The sequence below is a fragment of the Gorilla gorilla genome, chromosome 1 (assembly GCF_029281585.2).
Source record: "Gorilla gorilla gorilla isolate KB3781 chromosome 1, NHGRI_mGorGor1-v2.1_pri, whole genome shotgun sequence".
In the NCBI taxonomy this organism is placed as follows: Eukaryota; Metazoa; Chordata; class Mammalia; order Primates; family Hominidae; genus Gorilla; species Gorilla gorilla.
This window is the reverse complement of record NC_073224.2, coordinates 187,937,406-187,957,967: the sequence shown is the minus strand read 5'-3', so window position 1 is coordinate 187,957,967 and position 20,562 is coordinate 187,937,406. Positions and strand designations below refer to the sequence as shown.

At 45.1% G+C, this 20,562-nt stretch overlaps 2 protein-coding genes across 2 annotated transcripts in view; both read right to left on the bottom strand.

Moving 5' to 3' along the window:
• Positions 1 to 1,375: 1,375 nt before the first annotated feature.
• TXNDC12 (thioredoxin domain containing 12) overlaps positions 1,376 to 20,562 on the bottom strand; it is a 37,962-nt gene continuing 18,775 nt past the window's right edge. The window contains exons 3-7 of the mRNA XM_019018500.4: positions 11,738 to 11,790; positions 10,450 to 10,523; positions 5,742 to 5,811; positions 4,735 to 4,818; positions 1,376 to 2,260 (exon numbers count right to left, since the gene is read on the bottom strand). Of these exons, the coding sequence (XP_018874045.2) occupies positions 2,181 to 2,260; positions 4,735 to 4,818; positions 5,742 to 5,811; positions 10,450 to 10,523; positions 11,738 to 11,790 (361 nt within the window). The 3' untranslated portion in view covers positions 1,376 to 2,180. The remainder of the gene's footprint in view (positions 2,261 to 4,734; positions 4,819 to 5,741; positions 5,812 to 10,449; positions 10,524 to 11,737; positions 11,791 to 20,562) is intronic.
• On the bottom strand, positions 15,258 to 18,792 carry KTI12 (KTI12 chromatin associated homolog). Its single transcript, XM_004025794.5, has one exon. The coding sequence runs from the start codon at positions 16,913 to 16,915 to the stop codon at positions 15,851 to 15,853; it is 1,065 nt and encodes a 354-aa protein (XP_004025843.3). The 5' UTR covers positions 16,916 to 18,792; the 3' UTR covers positions 15,258 to 15,850.

Genomic DNA, 20,562 nt, shown 5'->3' with positions numbered 1-20,562 from the left:
GATCAGGGAAGACTCTCTGGAAGAAGTGGCTCAAAATGGGTATGAAGGAAGAACAGAAAGAACATATTTTAGGCTGAGGAAACAAGATGAACGAAGATAGAAAAGCATAAAACAGCATGTTGTCAGGAGAACTCAAAGCAATTTGATGTCACAAGAATACATAATGCAAAGACATAAATGGGAATAAATGAGGTTGAAGAAGTAGGCAGCTTCTTAAAGGCCATGGTAAAGATCTTGACTTTATCCTGTGTCTTGGCTTCCTCATGTTTCAAATTCTTCCTCTGTACTCTGGGAGTACAGTAGTACCTTTATCACAGGGCTGTTAGGAGTACTAAAGTGAAACTAAATGGGATAACATATATAAAGCACTTAGAAGAGTACTTGGCACAGACTGAGGTTCAAATATCTCCTACCATTAATACTATTATCTTAAAGATGGCAGGAAAGGTTTTTTTTTGAGATGGAGTTTCACTCTTGTTGCCCAGGCTGGAGTGCAATGGCACAATCTCAGTTCACCACAACCTCCGCCTCCTGGGTTCAAGCGATTCTCCTGCCTCAGCCTCCTGAGTAGCTGGGATTACAGGCATGTGCCACCACATCCGGCTAATTTTGTTTTTTTGTTTTTGTTTTGTTTTTTTGAGACGGAGTCTTGCTCTGTCGCCCAGGCTGGAGTGCAGTGGCGCGATCTCGGTTCCCTGCAAGCTCTGCCTCCCGGGTTCACGCCATTCTCCTTTTTCAGCCTCCGGAGTAGCTGGGACTACAGGCGCCCGCCACCGCGCCTAATTTTTTTTTTTTTTTTGTATTTTTAGTAGAGACGGGGTTTCACCGTGGTCTCGATCTCCTGACCTTGTGATCCGCTCGCCTCGGCCTCCCAAAGTGCCGGGATTACAGGCGTGAGTCACCGCGCCCGGCCTAATTTTGTATTTTTAGTAGAGCCGGGGTTTCGCCGTGTTGGCCAGGCTGGTCTCAAACTCCCTACCTCAGGTGATTCGCCCACCTTGGCCTCCCAAAGTGCTGGGATTACAGGCGTGAGCCACTGTGCTCAGCCAGGAAAGGTTTTAAACAGGGGAGTGATATGGATCGACTGCAGGAGGAGGGAATATTAGAGCCAATAGGCAAGTTAAGGGGCTATAGCAATAAATAGTCGAGGAGAGAAAAAGCCTGCCCCGTGCTAAAACAGTGATAGTGTGGACAGAGGAAATTCAGGTATGTAAAAAGTAAGAGATGAGCCATTGTGCTCATTTGAATGTGGGAGGTGAAGGAGCAGGAGTCCTAGGTTAGGACTCCTAGATTAGGTTCTCTAGGTTAGTTTTCTTCCTGAAGTGATCTCCATCCCTCCCTCCTTTTCCAATAACAAAAAGGCCATCGCAGCACATTTCCTTTTAAAGTTTTATTAAAGTTTAATGGTACAATATTTTATCTCTTTTTTTGTTAATGCCAGTACAAAAATACAGTTGATGACTTGACAAAATGGCTACAACTAGGGCTTGAAGGTTTGAGTTTCTCCAACAGTAACAAGGGAAAGCATGCTTCCACCTGGAGCCGAGTCCAAGCACACAGCCAGTCCTGCACACGCATGCGTGCAAACAGGGAAGCTCAAGCATGAGAAGAGGAAAGAGGCTGTAGAAATTTGGGAAGAAGCCCACAATTATTCCCAGGAGAAAAAAGGGAAAAAACAGGCTGATCTCCTTGGTAGGGGGTAGAATTACTGATTTACACTTAGGATTTATTATTATTGTTGTTGTTGTTGTTGTTGTTTAATGATAAGCTATTTCTGCAATTTTAACATTGTTGAAAAGATGCTACTAGTCTCCTTTCACCACTAAGGTGAGTAAAGTGGGAGGAAATGGGAAAAGACTCAAATACTTAAGTGCGAGGAGTAAACATCCAAGTGGCTCAAGTTTTGTGTCAGAAGGTTTCATTCTTTACATTCAATGACAAATTGACATTTAGGTGAGAGGGAAAAGGAGAAGAAAGTCTGCCACTCTCTGCTGGATCCACAAACATGCAGACCAGCTTCTGTTAGCAGAACTCTTCCACAGTGAGAGCGCTCCTTCCAGTGTAGGTAGGAATGAGGTTTCCTGGTCGGCTTAATTGTTCTGGATGATTCCTCAATATTCCCTTCCCTGCTGCTTTCCTTCCAGAACACTAACTCTGATGAAAGAAGGGGCACATTCATGTTACAATTCATCTTCAAGATGTTTCTTTCTGAAGGCATCACCCGTCAGCCTTTCCTGAGCTTCCTTCATCCCCTGAACAACTGTGAAATAAAGATTGGAGGAAAAAAGTATGAAGTAAGTAATGTTTGACATTTGACAACCAATGTACACTTTTAAATGTTTCAGAAGAAATATGAGAGGAGTACAAGATCTGGACTCAAGATCTAGCTCTGGATTTTGGCCCTGGCAAGTCATTTATCTCTTTGAATTTGTTTCCTCATTTATAAAATGAAATAATATAACTCACTTCACACAGTATTATAAAAGTTAAATGGGAGAATGGATAATAAAAGTGCTTTATCAACTATGAAATCATACCAAAATCTTAGCAGATATTTTGGCTTACCCTCTAGGATTAGAGCTGATCCCCTGTCCTAGACTGTAGATGTTCACTTCACCCCCAGGGAAGAGGAAACACCTTCCTACCATCCCCATTGTATCTTTTGGATGAATGTTGCACTTATTTTACTTCCTGTGGAGGTTACAGATTACACTGAGGGGTGTGTGTGCTGGGACGGGGGTGTCTCTACTGAAGGGGGTCGTCATTTCCAGTATCAACTATACATGGATGAAGCCAAGTTCTCAGGCCAAAAAAAAAAAAGAGAGAGAGAGAGAAACCTGGAAGGAGGACCTTAAGTAGACTCGAGATGAAACTTCTTGTCTGTCTTGGGGCATCCTGCTTATGGATTTAGACTCAAGGGGGACAGCTATTTCAGTATAGGCTCCTGAATGGTGGTTCTACAAAGCACCCCTATATAATGGCAGGCCAGAAGCTGGGTTGAGCCAGAGTCTATGAATCTTGCAAAGCCAAACCATAAGCTCATAAGAGGCAGATAATATAGTTTGTTATTTCTGTTTTGTTTTGCCTATGCCTTTAGTAAAGCTGGGTTTGAATGTTCCAGTTTCATGTCAGCTGAGAGATGGAGGATTCAGGGAAGGGTCTCATGTTCACATCTGGACTATGTCAGTGTGGAGACAGCAGTGGTAACTTGGATGAAATTCTAAAGGGAAGGTGAATCTCAAGATACAAGAATTGGAGACCTAAAGCCCAGCTGCCCTTCTCCACATGGAAAATTTCCCTTTGATACCAATCTCCAGTGATCTGCATTTGGTTAAGGAACATGACATTCTCCTTACTCAGGGGAAGAAGGTAATAGCTTCTACAGATCTCCTCCCCGTCCCTAGTCTGAGAATAAGAGTATCAAGGACTCAAATCATAAAGTGATCAACAGCCTGGCAGCATGGCAAATAGGGACACATGGCAACTTAGCACACAACTCCCTTTCATAGATGAGGGGAAAAGGAAGGAAAGCAGCAACAATACATGGCATGAATTCCAACCCCTGCCTCCAGAATGACTGTGCTCAAAGATTAGAGAACAAAAAAGCATGACTGGCTGACGGTTGCAAACTTCCTTCACTTGTTTGTGCTGGTGCTCTTCTCTCTCCTGGAACATGCTTTTTCCATTCTGCTACTGACAAGGTCTCATTCTCTAAGGCTTAATCCAGTCATTATTTCTTCTAGCAAGCCTTACAAACTCTATGTTGGGCTACATTCCCCCGCCACTTCACTTCCATAGCTTGAAATGTCCTCCTTATATCTGTCCAGAGATGAAATTTTTATCCTTCTAGGTCCATTTACGTTTCGGGGTTTTTTGGGTTTTTTTTTTTTTTTTTTTGAGACAGAGTCTCGCTCTGTCACCCAGGCTAGAGTGCAATGGCACACGATCTTGGCTCACTGCAACCTCTGCCTCTCAGGTTCACGCCATTCTCCTGCCTCAGCCTCCCGAGTAGCTGGGACTACAGGCACCTGCCACCACGCCAGCTAATTTTTTGTATTTTTAGTAGAGACGGGGTTTCACCATGTTAGCCAGGATGGTCTCAATCTCCTGACCTCAAGATCCTCCCGCCTCGGCCTCCCAAAGTGCTGGGATTACAGGCGTAAGCCACCATGCCCAGCCCGCTCAGCTATTTTTTGTATTTTTAGTAGAGATGGGGCTTCGCCATGTTGGCCAGGCTGGTCTTGAACTCCTGACCTCAAGTGATCTGCCTGCCTCGGCCTCCCAAAGTGCTGAGATTACAGGTATGAGCCACTGTGCTCGGCCTATTTAAGTTTAATATCTATAAAATCTCCTAGACTTGTTCACCTAACACTATTCCTCTTCCACTGAATTTTCATAGGAAAAACAGTATTAGCTCAGTAGGAAAAAAACTAAGTTCTGGACTCAAATTCTGGCTCTGCTACTTATTAACTATGAAACTATGGGCAAGTGACTACCTCAGTCACTTGTGTGCCTCAGTTCTTCACAGCTGCCTGTGGGTCAGTCAGCTCTTCCGAGGCAAGGGGCTCAGTCTCATCTTCCTCCTATATCCTACACAGGATCTGGCCAAAAGCTATAGACATGCAGAAGATGCTCAGCTAACATGCTGAATTTACTTTCCTATCACAGACCTTGCATGTGGTTCATCCTAGTTCAATCTAGCAATAATCCTCCCTCCCTTCAGCATAACTATACCTTGCTCGGCACTGACATAAAAATACTTGTAGCTGGGGTTTCCATTCTCATTGATGATTTCAGGATGCACCTTGCCACTGGGATCTGTTATAGACAAAATGACACAGGGTTTTGCAGTAATTACAATAGACAGGTACTTCAAACACTACATGGTACATCAGGCCCTCTGGGAAATAAGATCTGCCCATATTTGCAGCTCATTACTTCACCATAATACCTCCTACATTTCTGCTTCCTTTTCTGCTTGATGATTTTGACTTCTATCCCCCATAAAACCTAGCAGAATTTATGCTGAACAAAGATTAGGTGGTCATTAAATATCTCTTATAAAATTGTTTGTGGAAAGACATTTATCTGGTTATATTATTCCATTGCCTTAGGTGCACTATAGGTTCAAGGGTGAGAATTCTGGCTTATATCTGTCTCTGTAGTGTCTAATACAGTGCTTGACATATGGCTGATGCACAAATGGCTATTGAAGTGAATAAATGATCAAACTCTTTTTTTTTTTTTTTTGAGACAGGGTCACTCAGTTTCCTTCTGTCATTCAGGCTCAAGGGCAGTGGCATGATTATGGCTCACTGCAGCCTTGACCTCCCAGGCTCAATTGATCCTCCCGCCTCAGCCTCCTAAATAGCTGGGACTACAGGTGCGTGCCACCACACCCGGCTAATTTTTGTACTTTTTGTAGAGACGGGCTTTCACCGTGTTGCCCATGCTGGTCTCAAATTGGACTCAAGCAATTCACCCATCTCAGCCTCCCAAAGTGCTGAGCCACTGTGCCCGGCCAAACTTTTGTCATTGCTTACAAAAGCAGTTAGTTAATGGGAAAAGTTTTCCTTCAGACTTGTAGTTCTAGCATTCAGAACTCCCCCACTCTCTCTTGAAACTGGTTTTTATTTGTTTGTGGTCATCCTGGTATAGTTTCACTAGGTGGAGTCAGTGCCTTGATTCATTTCTCTCTCCATCCACATCATGGATTCCCAGGTTAAGATCATGTGCCTTACCCAGAAAAAGGATTCGTGGAATATAACCCCCGTCAGGGCTGAAATCTTCATCTTTGGGTTCCTCTTCATCCTATTAAGATTAAATGTAAACCTTAAGTCAGATAACATCCTCTCTCTCCTCAAAACCATTCAGTGGCTTCCCCACTTGTCAGGGCAAAACCCCAAGTCCTTGCAGTGGCCTATAAGGCCCTACATGATCTATCACCTAGGCACTTCTCTAACTTAATGTCCTACCCCTTGTTAAGTCCTCTTCAGCTACACTGACCTCTTGCTGTTGCTGTCATTAAACAAGCCAGGAATAATCCTAACACAGGCTTTTGGACTTGCTCTTAACTCTCTGCTGAACACACTTTCCCCATTATTATCCACATGGTTGACTCCCTCTTCTGTTTCAGACCTTTGCTCAAATATCCCTTTATTTTCAAACCATCTATTTAAAACCGCAGTCATCCCTTCCACCTTTCTTTTTTAGCCCTAGCATTTACCACCATCTGACATATTCTAAAATACTTATTTTCTGTCTTCCCACACTAGCATGTTATTTCAACGAGGAAATTTTGTCTGTTTTGTTCACTGCTATATTCCTAGTACCTACATCATTGACTTGCACATAGTATTTCTTTAGTGCATGAATCAATAAGACTGGCATTTTAGTCAAAGTTGTGGACTCATAGTCCTCCCAGGAGATTAAAAACCTACACAATCAGTTTTCTTTTTTTTTTTCTGAGACGGAGTCTCGCTCTGTCGCCCAGGCTGGAGTGCAGTGGCGCGATCTCGGCCCACTGCAAGCTCCGCCTCCTGGGTTCACGCCATTCTTCTGCCTCAGCCGCCTGAGTAGCTGGGACTACAGGCGCCCGCCACCATACCCAGCTAATTTTTTTATATTTTTAGTAGAGACGGGGTTTCACCATGTTAGCCAGGATGGTCTCAATCTCCTGACCTTGTGATCCACCTGCCTTGGCCTCCCAAAGTGCTGGGATCACAGGCATGAGCCACCACGCCCGGCCTAATCAGTTTTCTTTTTAAGAAATTTCCAGGCGACAAAAGGAACCCTGGAGAAGAGAAGTATTTAGAAAAACCAAAAGGGTCCCTCTCCCCTCTCCCCTCTCCCCTCTCCCCTCTCCCCTCTTTCCACGGTCTCCCTCTGATGCCGAGCCGAAGCTGGACGGTACTGCTGCCATCTCAGCTCACTGCAACCTCCCTGCCTGATTCTCCTGCCTCAGCCTGCCGAGTGCCTGCGATTGCAGGCGCGCGCCGTCCCGCCTGACTGGTTTTCGTATTTTTTTGGTGGAGACGGGGTTTCGCTGTGTTGGCTGGGCTGGTCTCCAGCTCCTAACCGCGAGTGATCTGCCAGCCTCGGCCTCCCGAGGTGCCGGGATTGCAGACAGAGTCTGGTTAACTCAGTGCTCAATGGTGCCCAGGCTGGAGTGCAGTGGCGTGATCTCGGCCCGCTACAACCACCTCCCAGCCGCCTGCCTTGGCCTCCCAAAGTGCCGAGATTGCAGCCTCTGCCCGGCTGCCGCCCCGTCTGGGAAGTGAGGAGCGTCTCCGCCCGGCAGCCACCTCGTCCGGGAGGGAGGTGGGGGGGTCAGCCCCCCACCCGGCCAGCCACCCCGTCCGGGAGGGAGGTGGAGGGATCAGCCCCCCGCCCGGCCAGCCACCCTGTCCGGGAGGTGAGGGGCGCCTCTGCCCGGCCACCCCTACTGGGAAGTGAGGAGCCCCTCTGCCCGGCCAGCCGCTCCGTCCGGGAGGGAGGTGGGGGGGTCAGCCCCCCGCCTGGCCAGCCAACCCATCCAGGAGGGAGGTGGGGGGGGTCAGTCCCCCGCCCGGCCAGCCGCCCCGTCCGGGAGGGAGGTGGGGGGGTTAGCCCACCGCCCAGCCTGCCGCCCTGTCCGGGAGGGAGGTGGAGGTTCGGCCCCCCGCCTGGCCGGCCACCCGGTCCGAGAGGTGAGGGGCACCTCTGCCCGGCCGCCCCTACTGGGAAGTGAGGAGCCCCCCCGCCCGGCCAGCCGCCCCGTCCGGGAGGGAGGTGGGGGGGTCAGCCCCCCGCCCGGCCAGCCGCCCCGTCCGGGAGGTGAGGGGCGCCTCTGCCCGGCCGCCCCTACTGGGAAGTGAGGAGCCCCTCAGCCCGGCCAGCCGCCCCGTCCGGGAGGGAGGTGGGGGGGTCAGCCCACCGCCCAGCCTGCCGCCCTGTCTGGGAGGGAGGTGGGGGGTCAGCCCCCCGCCTGGCCAGCCGCCCCGTCCGGGAGGGAGGTGGGGGGGTCAGCCCACCGCCCAGCCTGCCGCCCTGTCCGGGAGGGAGGTGGGGGTTCGGCCCCCCGCCTGGCCAGCCGCCCCATCCGGGAGGTGAGGGGCGCCTCTGCCCGGCCGCCCCTACTGGGAAGTGAGGAGCCCCTCTGCCCGGCCACCACCCCGGCTTGGAGGTGTACCCAACAGCTCATTGAGAACGGGTCATGATGACAATGGCGGTTTTGTGGAATGGAAAGGGGGGAAAGGTGGGGAAAAGATTGAGAAATCGGATGGTTGCCGTGTCTATGTAGAAAGAGGTAGACATGGGAGACTTTTCATTTTGTTCTGTACTAAGAAAAAGTTCTTCTGCTTTGGGATCCTGTTGATCTGTGACCCTACCCCCAACCCTGTGCTCTCTGAAACATGTGCTGTATCCACTCAGGGTTGAATGGATTAAGGGCGGTGCAAGATGTGCTTTGTTAAACAGATGCTTGAAGGCAGCATGCTCGTTAAGAGCCATCACCACTCCCTAATCTCAAGTACCCAGGGACACAAACACTGCGGAAGGCCGCAGGGTCCTCTGCCTAGGAAAACCAGAGAACTCTGTTCACTTGCTTATCTGCTGACCTTCCCTCCACTATTGTCCTGTAACCCTACCAAATCCCCCTCTGCGAGAAACACCCAAGAATGATCAATAAAAAAAAAAAAAAAAAAAAGAGAAAAAAAAAAAAAAAAAGAAATTTCCAAAGTCGGAGAATCCTCTATGAAGACGTTTTTACTGTTTCCTTTGAGTAGGAATCCTAATTCACCACAGAAAGTGGTGAGGAATTCATGTGCAAAGGCAATCAATACTTTCACAATTTATGATGCGGTTCCCATTTCAGGGGTTAAATACTTCGCTATGGTGAGGTGTATCAGCATTCAGGCTATCCACTAGCTATATAAGCAATCCCTTAGCTGCCTCACTGTTAACTGTTAATGTGTTCACAAGAGTCCCAGACCTATGTTTAAGTAAACATTATCTTTTTTTTTTTTTTTTTCTCTTTTTTGAGATGGAGTTTCACTCTCTCACCCAGGCTGGAGTGCAGTGGCACGATCTCAGCTCACTGCAACCTCCGCCTCCTGGGTCAAGCGATTCTCCTGCCTCAGGCTCCCTAATAGCTGGGACTACAGGCACGCATCACCACACCCAGCTAATTCTTTTGTATTTTTAGTAGAGACAGGGTTTCACCATATTGGCCAGGCTGGTCTTGAACTCCTGACCTCGTGATCTACCCACCTCAGCCTCCCAAAGTGCTGAGATTACAGGCATGAGCCACCACGTCTGGCCCAAGTAAACATTATTTTTACAGAAACGTATGGCTAGCGGTATCATCATAGAGCATCTGAGTACCTCACATGTGAAAAGTATGGCCTAGAAGAGAGCACGGCTAGGTGAGAGTACCTATTCTTATCACTTATTAGGCTCTATGACCTTGACCAAATCACATACCTGCTTCAGGCCTAAGATGGTTCTTTCTGTAAAATGAGGATAGTACCAATAGCCTAAAAATCCCTTCCAACTCTAAGATCTGACATTCTATGACTCAGGATTCCAAGACCTGCAGCCTATATGAGGTATGTAAAAGCTATTTTCATAACGAAACAAGCAGGTTGCACATATAAGCCCAGCACAGATTAGGTGCTCAGTTGAATCACATTTTGCAGAAAGTTGTGGTCTGCATGTATGACTATACCTTTAGTCTAGCTTTACAAAGACATAAAACATGTCATAATCATAAACTAAGGATAAAAGGACCTTAAAATCTAGTCATCTTAAGGCTGGGCATGCTGGCTCATGCCTGTAATCCCAGCACTTTGGGAGGCCGAGGCAGGCAGATCACTTAAGGTCAGGAGTTTGAGACTAGCCTGGCCAACATTGTGAGACCCTCATATCTACTAAAAATACAAAAATTGGCCAAACGCGGTGGCTCACGTCTGTAATCCTAGCACTTTGGGAGGCTAAGGTGGCTAGATCACCAGAGGTCAGGAGTTTGAGACCAACCTGGCCAACATGGCAAAACCCCATCTCTATTAAAAATATAAAAATTAGCCTGGTGTGGTGGTGCATGCCTGTAGTCCCAACCACTTGGGAGGCTGAGGCAGGAGAATTGATTTAACCCGGGAGGAGGAGGTTGCAGCGAGCCAGGATCGCACCACTGCACTCCAGCCTGGGCAACAGAGCCAGACTCCATATCAAAAAACAAAAAAAAATTTAGTCATCTTATTCAATCTCTCCTCTCCTAGTTCCTCCCAGAAATAGATGTTAGATGGCTTTCTAACATATCTGATGCAAGCCTTAGTATTAGAGGTCAAGAGAAAAACACATACATAAATTTGACTTTATACCACTAATGAAGCTGTAATGAATATGCACGAATGATACTAACTTTAAAAGTCTTAAAATCATAGCAGAAAGGAGAAATTCTCAAAGTCTTACCTCAAGATTTACCATAACAAAATTATGGGAGAGTTCTGAAATTTCCGTAGATTCTGCAAATTTGGGCTTTAGAGCTGGGGGGAAAAAGATTTTGGAATAGAAGAAAAAACATCATTGTCACAACTAAACCTTAACGAACATAAGCATCACTATTTCTCTTTGGTAGTTTAGGCATTTGTTTAGTTGATTCATGTAACAAACTTTTTTTTACACTCTAAAAAACAAGAATTAGGCTACCTGGATTCTGAACCTGCACAGCTATGTGACCTTGAGTGACTTACTTCATTTCTCTGAAGCTGTTACCTCATTTATAAAATAAGGATAATGGCATATGAATAGGGGGGAAAAGCATTATTTGCTTTTTATAGTTACATTTCAAAAACCATTGATGTGAAAGACAATAGAGTGACAGTCTGCCACATGTGTATATGTGTATACATATATGTATGTGTATATATATGTTATATATACATATATATGTATATATTATATACGTTATATATGTTATGTATATATGTGTATATATGTTATATACACACATACATTCCTATTATTATTTTTGAGACAGGGTCTCACTCTGTCACCCAGGCTGGAGTACAATGGTACGATCTCAGCTCACTGCAACCTCCGCCTCTCGGGCTCAAGCGATTCTCAGCCTCCCGAGTAGCTAGGATTACAGTCGCGTGCCACCAAATCCAGCTACTTTTTTTGTATTTTTAGTAGAGGCGGGGTTTCACTATGTTGGGCAGGCTGGTCAACTCCTGGCCTCAAGTGATCTGCCTGGCCCAGCCTCCCAGAGTGCTGGGATTACAGGCATGAGCCACTGCGCCTGGTCTTTTCCACTATTTTTTACACCCCTTTTCCATCTAGGATTTTAAGTGCAGCATACTAAATAAAAGAAAAAGCCTGTCTGGGGAAGTGGCAAGGTGGTATAGCAGAAAGAACACATGCCACAGAGTCAGATAACTTGAGTTCTAATTTGGGTCCTACTTCCTTCTCATGTCTCTGTCCGTACATTTCAGCTTCCTCTAACATGTATTGTTCATTTGACATTTTAGCACTTAATCCCATACGTGACATAACTGTATCTTAATCACCTTAACTTCCCTAAAATCCCCTCCAAATATAATTGCAAATCTCATGAAGGCAGGAAATCTATGTCATATATTTCTTTAGTATTCCTTAAACAGTCAGTAGTGCTGGGCCAGAGTCAGTGCCAATATTTGTTAAATGTTAATATTTAACAACACATCTGAGTTTTGAATTTAGATTGAGCATTTGCACTTACCTTTGCAAGCTCCACACCAGGATTTATGAATAATCACCATCAGGGGCAGTCCACTTAAAAGCAAAACAAAGAAATTATAATCTAGTAATTCTACTTCTTGAAATTTAATGATAAAGATTAATATGTGAAGACAGTTCTGTAGTATTATTTCAATTGGGAAAATCTTTAGACAAATGTTCAATAATAATAGATAATTGCTGTAACAAAATTATTGTTAAATTCTAACACTTCTGTAAATTCTGCAAATTTGGGCTTTAAAGTTAGGGAGGGCTGGGCACGGTGACTCATGTCTGTAATCCCAGCACTTTGGGAGGCTGAAGTGGGCAGATCACTTGAGGCCACGGATTCAAGACCAGCCTGGCCAACATAACAAAACCCTGTCTCCACTAAAAATACAAAAATTAGCTGGGCGTGGTGGCATGTGCCTGTAGTCCCAGCTACTGGGGTGGCTGAAATATGAGAATTGCTTAAGCCTGGGAGGCAGAGGTTGCAGTGAGCTGAGACCGCACCACTACACTCCAGCCTGGCCAACAGAACAGACTCTGTCTCAAAACAAACAAAATGTTACAGTATTTCTAAATGATCATTGTTATATAATCATTGAAAATAATTTTTCATTGGTAGCTTATATAAAAAACTAGGATACAAATGTATCTATAGTCTGGTTTTAATTATAAAATATGTACAGAGAAAAGAGCCTAAAAGGAAATGTACCAAAACATAATAATAGCAGTTTTCTGTGGATGATGGGACTGTGGATGTTTTCCTTACACTATATCTGTATTTCATGATTTTTCTACAATATAATTTTCATAATCAGGGAGGAAACTGTTCACAATGAGCAATGCAATCCACCCGAACCAGACTGGCTAGAGGAAGCTCTTAAGCTCTCAAGGCTCAAATGACAGTAGGAAGACCCCACATAAGTAGGTAGCCATTAGCTTTCTCCATCACACAACCCCATGTCACCATAACAACATACACTGTATAATAGCTACCATGCACTTAACATATTGATCTGTACCTATTATTTACCCATCTCCCTCCACTGGACTTGGAGATTCCTAAGACAAGGAACTCTTAGCTGTCTCTATATCCTTTACATCTGACACATATATTATTGATAGCAAACACTTATATACCATTTGCCATGTGCCAGGCACTACTGTAAATATACATAAATTAACTCATTTAATAAGTGTCAAATGAATCATTCAGTCACCTCATCTTAGGCCTACCTCACATCTGGATGGACTTCTGCCTGCAATACTTGTAAAAGCTTGTAAACCAAATGAGCAGGGCAAGTTTAGGTGGGCAGTAGGATATAGGTAACCATAATAGCCAAAATGTGCTGAACGTTTATTACATGACATTGTGCTGTATATGCATTATCTCATTTAAATCCTCAAAATAACCCTAGGGTAGATACTATTAATGGTCTCACAATAGAAACGAGAAAATTGAGATGCTCAATAGAGTAAATATTTGGCCCCATAAAATCTAGGTTCTAGGCCAGGCACAGTGGCTCACACCTGTAATCTCAGCACTTTGGGAGGCCGAGGCCGGAGGATCACTTGAGCTCACAAGTCCAAGACCAGCCAGGGCAACATGGTGAAAACCTGTCTCTACAAAAAAATACAAAACTTAGCCAGTCGTGGGGTGCATGCCTGTAGTCCCAGCTACTCACAGCACTGCACTCCAGCCTGGGAGACAGCCAGACCTTGTCTCAAAAATAAATAAATAAATAAAAATAAAAACCCAAAACAAAAACCTAGGTTCTGCCACTTAATAGCTAACTCAGAAGTCTGACTCCAAAACCAATGTTCTTTCTGACGGTTACAGTCTACTTCAATTTAGAATGGTAATCCAGAATCCATGTTTAAACCCAATTCAATCAATAACCAACTTAATGAAGGTTGGAAAAAGCCTTTTGAGTTTGCCTCATCCAAACTTCCATTTCACACATGAATCCTGTTTATCAGAAACAAAAGGTAGTATAGATTACCTGATGAGCAAGGAATATACCATCAACCAAGGCAGCCCATCTACCCTATCTTTTAACAGCTCCATAGTTTCAGAGCATGCATGTTTTAGAATGTCTTGCTTTCTCTTTTCTCCCTGGCAAACATCTGTTTATCCTTCTAGAGCAGGGGTTGGCAAACTAGAGTCTGCAGGCCAAATCCAGACCACCGTCTGCTTCCATAGGGCCCATGATATGCAAATATTTTGTTGTATATTTTTACATTTTTCAATGTTTGCAAAGCAAATCTAAAGACTCCTTTGTGATATGTTAAAATTAATTGTAATTCACATTTCAGTGTAGTTTTATTAAAATACATTCATGCTTATTTGTTTACTTACCATCTATAAGTAGCAACAGCATTTGATGGTCCACAAAGCCTAAAACATTTACCATTTGGCCCTTTACTGACTTTATTCTACAGTGATGGTTCAAATGTTAACTCCTCTATAAAACCTTTCCAAAACCACCTCTCCCAACAGCTAGTTAGTCCTCTTCACCAGGTTCCCAAAGCATTTTGTCTTTTGTCATCATCCTCTGACCACCAGCCCATTTCATCCTATCTTTTTTTTTTTTTTTTGAGATGGAGTCTCCTTCTGTCACCTAGGCTGGAGTGCAGTGGCGCGATCTCGGCTCACTGCAACCTCCGCCTCCCGGGTTCAAGCGATTCTCCTGCCTCAGCCTCCTGAGTAGCTGGGATTACAGGCGTGTGCCACCACGCCCAGCTAATTTTTGTATTTTTAGTAGAGATGGGGTTTCACCATGTTGGTCAGGCTGGTCTTGAACACCTGACCTTGTCATCCACCCGCCTTGGGCTCCCGAAGTGCTGGGGTTACAGGCATGAGCCACCGCACCCAGCCTAATTCTATCTTTTACTTGTATTTCTCACCACATATCTCTTTTTGTTTTTCAAGATCCAGTTTCACTGCTGCCCAGGCTGGAGTGCAGTGGTGCGATCACAGCTCACTGCAACCTCCACCTCCCAGGTTCAAGCGATTCTCGTGCCTCAGCCTCCAGAGTAGCTGGGATTACAGGCACACCATCACGCCCAACTAATTTTTGTACTGTTAATAGAGACGAGGTTTTGCCACGTTGGCCAGGCTGGTCTCGAACTCCTGACCTCGATTTTGGACTCCCAAAGTGCTAGGATTACAAGTATGAGCCACCACACCCGGCTTCTCACCACATATCTCAAGAGCAAAAACACTGTATCTAATTGGTCTTTGAAAATCACAGCCACTGTTAAAGTAGGTACCTACCATTTGTTCAATGAAATCAATGAAGAATGAAAGACAAGCTTACAATATTTGCCTTGAAATGCAGAATGAAGCAAAACAGTTATGGAAATTGTCATAATATAATTACTGTAGAGTAGCTCAAAACATCTACTCTCTCAGAACTATCAAAATACTACTTCACTTAAAGGCAGAACAATGACAAGTATACCTAAAATGTTACATGAAGTTACACAGGGAACATTAAGTGAAAGAGATTCCAGTAGACTATTTTAAAAGATTTTATTAGAGGAAATAATCTAGTAGATAACTTTCTTACTTCCACACAAACAAAGTTTCTCAAGGATACAAACCAATGGATTTATCTGTGAACTCGGTCCCAGAATAGAAACTATCAAAAAGTCAGTACAGTACTCCAAAAATACTTCTGTGGTATGAAAAAAGGGCAGGTGCAGATGTAGAACTGTGCCATCTTCAGTTTCTGTTCACAATTGTTTTAAAACAATTCTCATCTATCCAGTCTGCTCTCCCAAGCCTCATTTGAGGGAAGCCAATGGTCAATGCTCTGTGATAGCCCAAGTAGGATCCAATCTAGGTAATCCCTGTCCACCTTAGCTCTGTCCTCTGGAGGGATTTGCCAGGTTGCACCACAATAGTTCTCCATTCTCTTTAGTCTGAACTTATGCTGTAAACCCAAGGCCTGGCACAGGGGTATGCAGGAAAGTTCGAGTGAATCAGTCACAACAGCTCTAGTACAGTACTGCATCGATATGCTCTGGAGACCTGCAGCCTATTTTTCCCAGAGAAATAAAGTGGAGTGGAGATCAGAAGCCATGGCTTCCCCCCTACCTCCTCTGGTTAGTGCAGGCTCTGGCTCAAATACTGAAGAAACATGTTGGCCAGTTGCGGCAAGTTCTCATTGTTGGGATGCATTTTAGTGTACGAAATAAACTGGCGACGAAGGCGACTCAGTTCTGCCATGGTCAAGGGCCGGGTAAACCGCAAGTGCTCTGTGGTACCAGGAAGCGTGAGCAAGTCCCCGGGGACAGCGCTCTTCTGCGCTTCCATCAATCCGGCCAGTACTTGACTCGTGACCTGGTCCAACTGGTGCAGAAAGCTGCCGGAGGCGAGCGGCTGGGACTGCGTAGACTGATGGGGTGGTGGGGCCCGGTTCTCAAACAGGGCAGAGCGGATCCCCGCCAGGGGCAACGGCTCCTCTAGGCCCACCAAAGTGAATAAAGGCCGGTCCCAGCGATTCCGAGAATCGGGAGCCTCAAAGCGCAGCGTTAGGGCCTCCAGGAGTTCGGGAGAGTAAAAGGCACCGGACCCATGCTTTGCAGATTTCTCTGATTCCGGAGTCACAAGAGCTGGAGACTCCGCAGCCCCGGATTCTTCTCGCTCCAGTTCCTTGGGTACGTCGGCCTGGGCACTTCCATTTACTACAGAGTCCGCAGTATGCAGTTCCCTGAGGACGCTGCTGCCCGCCGCCTGGGCTCTCCCGTCCTCCTCAGCGCGTGGCCGCCAACTCACACTGACGTTCCGGCCAGAGTTCTCGTTCACGCCCGCCACCTGAGGTCCCGCGATCGGGCCGCCGGGCCGTACGCAGTAGACCAGGCAGAGCGGGGTGCGCGCCGCCCGTGCCAGGCAGTAGAGCTCGTAACGGAAACCTTTGATGTAGTTAAGCGAGTCCAGGATGACCACGTCGTGGCGACTCAGGCGCCGTTCCACGGAGGCTCGCAGAGCTCCACGCAATGCCTTCTCACGGGCAGAATCGCCGTACACCGCTGGGTCCTCTGCGCCCAGGACAGCTGCGTCGTCCACCACGTACACCGTGCGGCCCTCGGCAGCCAGCGCCACGCGCAACTCTTCAGCACGCCGGCTCTTGCCGCTGTACGGCAGCCCGCAAAACACCACGAGCGGCATCCTCTCAGGGAGCGACCATAGGCAACCGCGCTGCGCCAACTTCCGGGTTCTACGCGTCTCCGACGTAAGCCGGAAGTGCAAACTGCTCTTCCTGTCTCCCTTGACTTTTACAGACCCTCTTGTTTCTATGGAAACAGGAGTTCTACGCCAACTAGGCCCAGGTTCAGCTTTCTCAGAAAGGAGATACAGAGACTATAATGGCATCAGTTATTTATGCCAAATGTTATAGGCCTCAGGAGAATGTGATCTTCCTGCGGCGAAAGACTGCTCGTCCATTTTATTAATAAGGCCTAAGGGGCATTAAATATTGTAAGCAATCAGCACTATATTTAGCATATAGAAGGCAATTAATAAATGCTGGTTCTCCTTCATTCCTCCTCTTAAACCTACTGGCTCTCAGTAAATGTTTATTCAATTACCATTTCAATCATTCAACATCTCCAAGGTTGGGAATTCAGAGATGAACATAAAACGCTTTCCCCACAAAAGATAAAAGGTCTGAATGGGAAGGATCAGGCGCCTACAATCAGAGTAATAAATACTATAATGGATAGAAGCAGGTGAGGTTATAAAAGAACAGAAGGGAAAAACAAACTACCCAGAGAAATCACTGAAGACTTTCTGTAGAAATAGTCATTTGACTTAGAACTTGAAAGACAAATAGGAATTTTTCTCCTTAGTAGGGTTGCCAGATAAAATACAGGATGCCCAGTTACATTTGAATTTCAGATAAACACCAAAAACATTTTTAAGCTTAAGTGTGTCCCAAATATTGCATAGATATATTTAAAATTATTTGGTGCTTATCTAAACTTCAAATTTAACTGGGCATCTTTAATTTTTTATTATTATTTATTTTTTCTTTTTTAGAGATGAGGTGTATGTTGCTAAGGCTGGTCTCAAACTCCTGGGCTCAAGTAATTGTGCCACCTCTGCCTCCCAAAGTACTGGGAATACAGGTGTGTGAGCCAAGGTGCCTGGCCTGCATCCTTTATTTTATTTTATTATTATTATTTTTTGAGATGGAGTCTCACTCTGTCACCCAGCCTGGACCACAGTGGTATGATCTCAGCTCCCTGCAACCTCCACCTCCTGGGTTCAAGCGATTCTCCTGTCTCAGCCTCCCAAGTAGCTGGGACTATGGGTGGGCGCCACCATATCTGGCTAATTTTTGTATTTTTAGTAGAGACGGGGTTTCGCTATGTTGGCCAGGCTGGTCTCAAACTCCTGACCCCAGGTGATCCACCGGCCTTGGCTTCCCAAAGTGCTGGGGTTAAAGGCATGAGCCACCGTGCCTGGCCATCCTTTATTTTTATTTGCTCAATCTGGCAACTCTATTATTACAGGTTTGAGACCCAGAGCCATGAAACTGTTGGATCTCTTGTATAAACAGCAAGCACTATAGGATGGTAGGTGCAGAAATGTGAGTGTGCCTGTGCATGTGTGTATATTGTAGATGCACATATATTGGGGTCTTTGTATCTCTCTTGTACAGTATAGTAAAAAACATTCAAGTCTTGGCTCCTCCACTTACTAGTGTTGTAACTACTGGCAAATTATGTAACTTTTCTGTACTTCAATTTCCCCTTCTATAAAATAACAACCGCTATTTCACAGGTTTACCAATCTAGTAGGTTGTTGTGAGGGTTAAATAAATGTAAACACAGGCCCGGCATGGTGGCTCACGCCTGTAATCCCAGCACTTTGGGAGGCAGAGGGTAGATCACCTGAGGTCAGGAGCTCGAGACCAGCCTGGCCAACATGGTGAAACCCTGTCTCTACTAAAAATACTTTTTAAAAAATTAGTCGGGTGGGGTGGCGTGTGCCTGTAATCCCATTACTGAGGAGGCTGAGGCAGGAGAATTGCTTGAACCCGGGATGCGGAGGTTGCAGTGAGCCTAGATCGCACCACTGCACTCCAGCCTGGGCAATAAGAGCGAAACTCTGTCTCAAAAAAAAAAAAGTAAACACAGACCAGTGCTTAGCTTTCCCTCCCCTGCCCTGCCTTTTCCTCCTCCTTATGCACTGAATTGTCTGTGCATAAACTAAACCTACTTGAGACTTTATAGACTATTCAACTTGACTCTAGCAGGCAGTGTGGTATACAGGTTTAAAGAGCAGGCTCTGAAGCCAGAGTGCTTGGGTCTGCCACTTGCTAGCTGTGTGCTCTTGGGCAAGTTATTTTAGTAAACTTAGAAAAAACGGTGCCTTACTTTTTTCATCTCTAAAATTAAGATAACAATAACACCAATCTCAAAAAGTTGTTGTGAGAGTTAAATGAGTTGATTTGCATAATTTAATGCCTAATGCACAGTAGCACTTAGTACAGCTGACCCTTGAACAACCCCAGGATGAGGGGCACTGACCCCTGACACCATCAAAAATCAGCATATAACTTTTGACTCCCTAAAACTTAACTATTAATAGCCTACTGTTGACTGGAAGCCTTACTAATAATATATTCAGTTAACACATATTTTGAATGTAATATTATATATTGTATTCTTACAATAAAGTAAACTAGAGAAAAGAAAATGTTATTAAGAAAATCTTTCCAGGAAGCAGGGGGGCAAAAAAGAAGAAAAAGAAAATCATAAAGAAGCAAAAATATATTTAGTATTCATTAAGTGGAAATGGATACTCATAAAGGTCTTCATCCTTGTCTTCACACTGAGTAGGCTGAGGAGGAGGAGGAGGAAGAAGAGGAGAGGTTGGTCTTGCTGTCTCAGGATGGCAGAGGCAGAAGAGGGTGGAAGGGGAGGCAGAACAGGCAGGCACACTTGGTGTAACTTTATGGAAATATATTATAATTTGTCTGATTTTGTTGCTTTTTCATTTCTCTAAAAATGTTTCTATACAATACCAATCATTTTTCTTTGCTTTAGTTTCAGGGCACATATCTTAGAAGGGTCCATGTTGTAAAATAAGTCAAAAGCAGCTCTAAATAATTAGAACTTTCTGCCAGATCTGTTTTCTGGCACTGCCTCTTCTACGTGTTTTTCCTCATCATCTGGCACTCATCTCCATCAAGTTATCTTCTGTTCATTCCTCTGGTTTGGTGTCTATTAGCTCTTGAATTTATCCAAGATCATATCTTAAAACCCTTTACCCCTCACCTTTTTTTGCCATATCCACAATCTCTTTTATGATTTTGATTATCTGTCATAAACCCTGTGAAGTCTTGTGTACACAGTTTTATCCAGCAGGAATTTATTGTTTCAGGCTTGATGGTCTTCACAGCTATTTCTATAACAACAATGGCATCTTCAACGGTATAATCCTCCTAAACTTTCATGATGTTCTCTTTATTGCAGTTCTCTTCCATAGCTTTGACAATCTGTTTTCTAGAGAGTACTGTGTGTAATGAACCTTAAAGGTCCTTATCACCACCTGATGTAGTAGCTGATTTAAATATTGTGTTTGGAGGCAAATAGACCACCTTTTTTTTTTTTTTTTTTTTTTGAGACAGAGTTTCACTCTTGTTGCCCAGGCTGGAATGCAATGGTACGATCTCAGCTCACTGCAACCTCCACCTCCCAGGTTCAAGCAATTCTCCTGCCTCAGCCTCCCGATTAGCTGGGATTACAGGCATGCGCCACCACACCCGGCGAATTTTGTATTTTTAGTAGAGACGGGGTTTCTCCGTG

Bases quoted from the DNA above. Each gene is read 5' to 3' on its own strand.
- KTI12 (XM_004025794.5), bottom strand. From the start codon at position 16,915: ATGCCGCTCGTGGTGTTTTGCGGGCTGCCGTACAGCGGCAAGAGCCGG.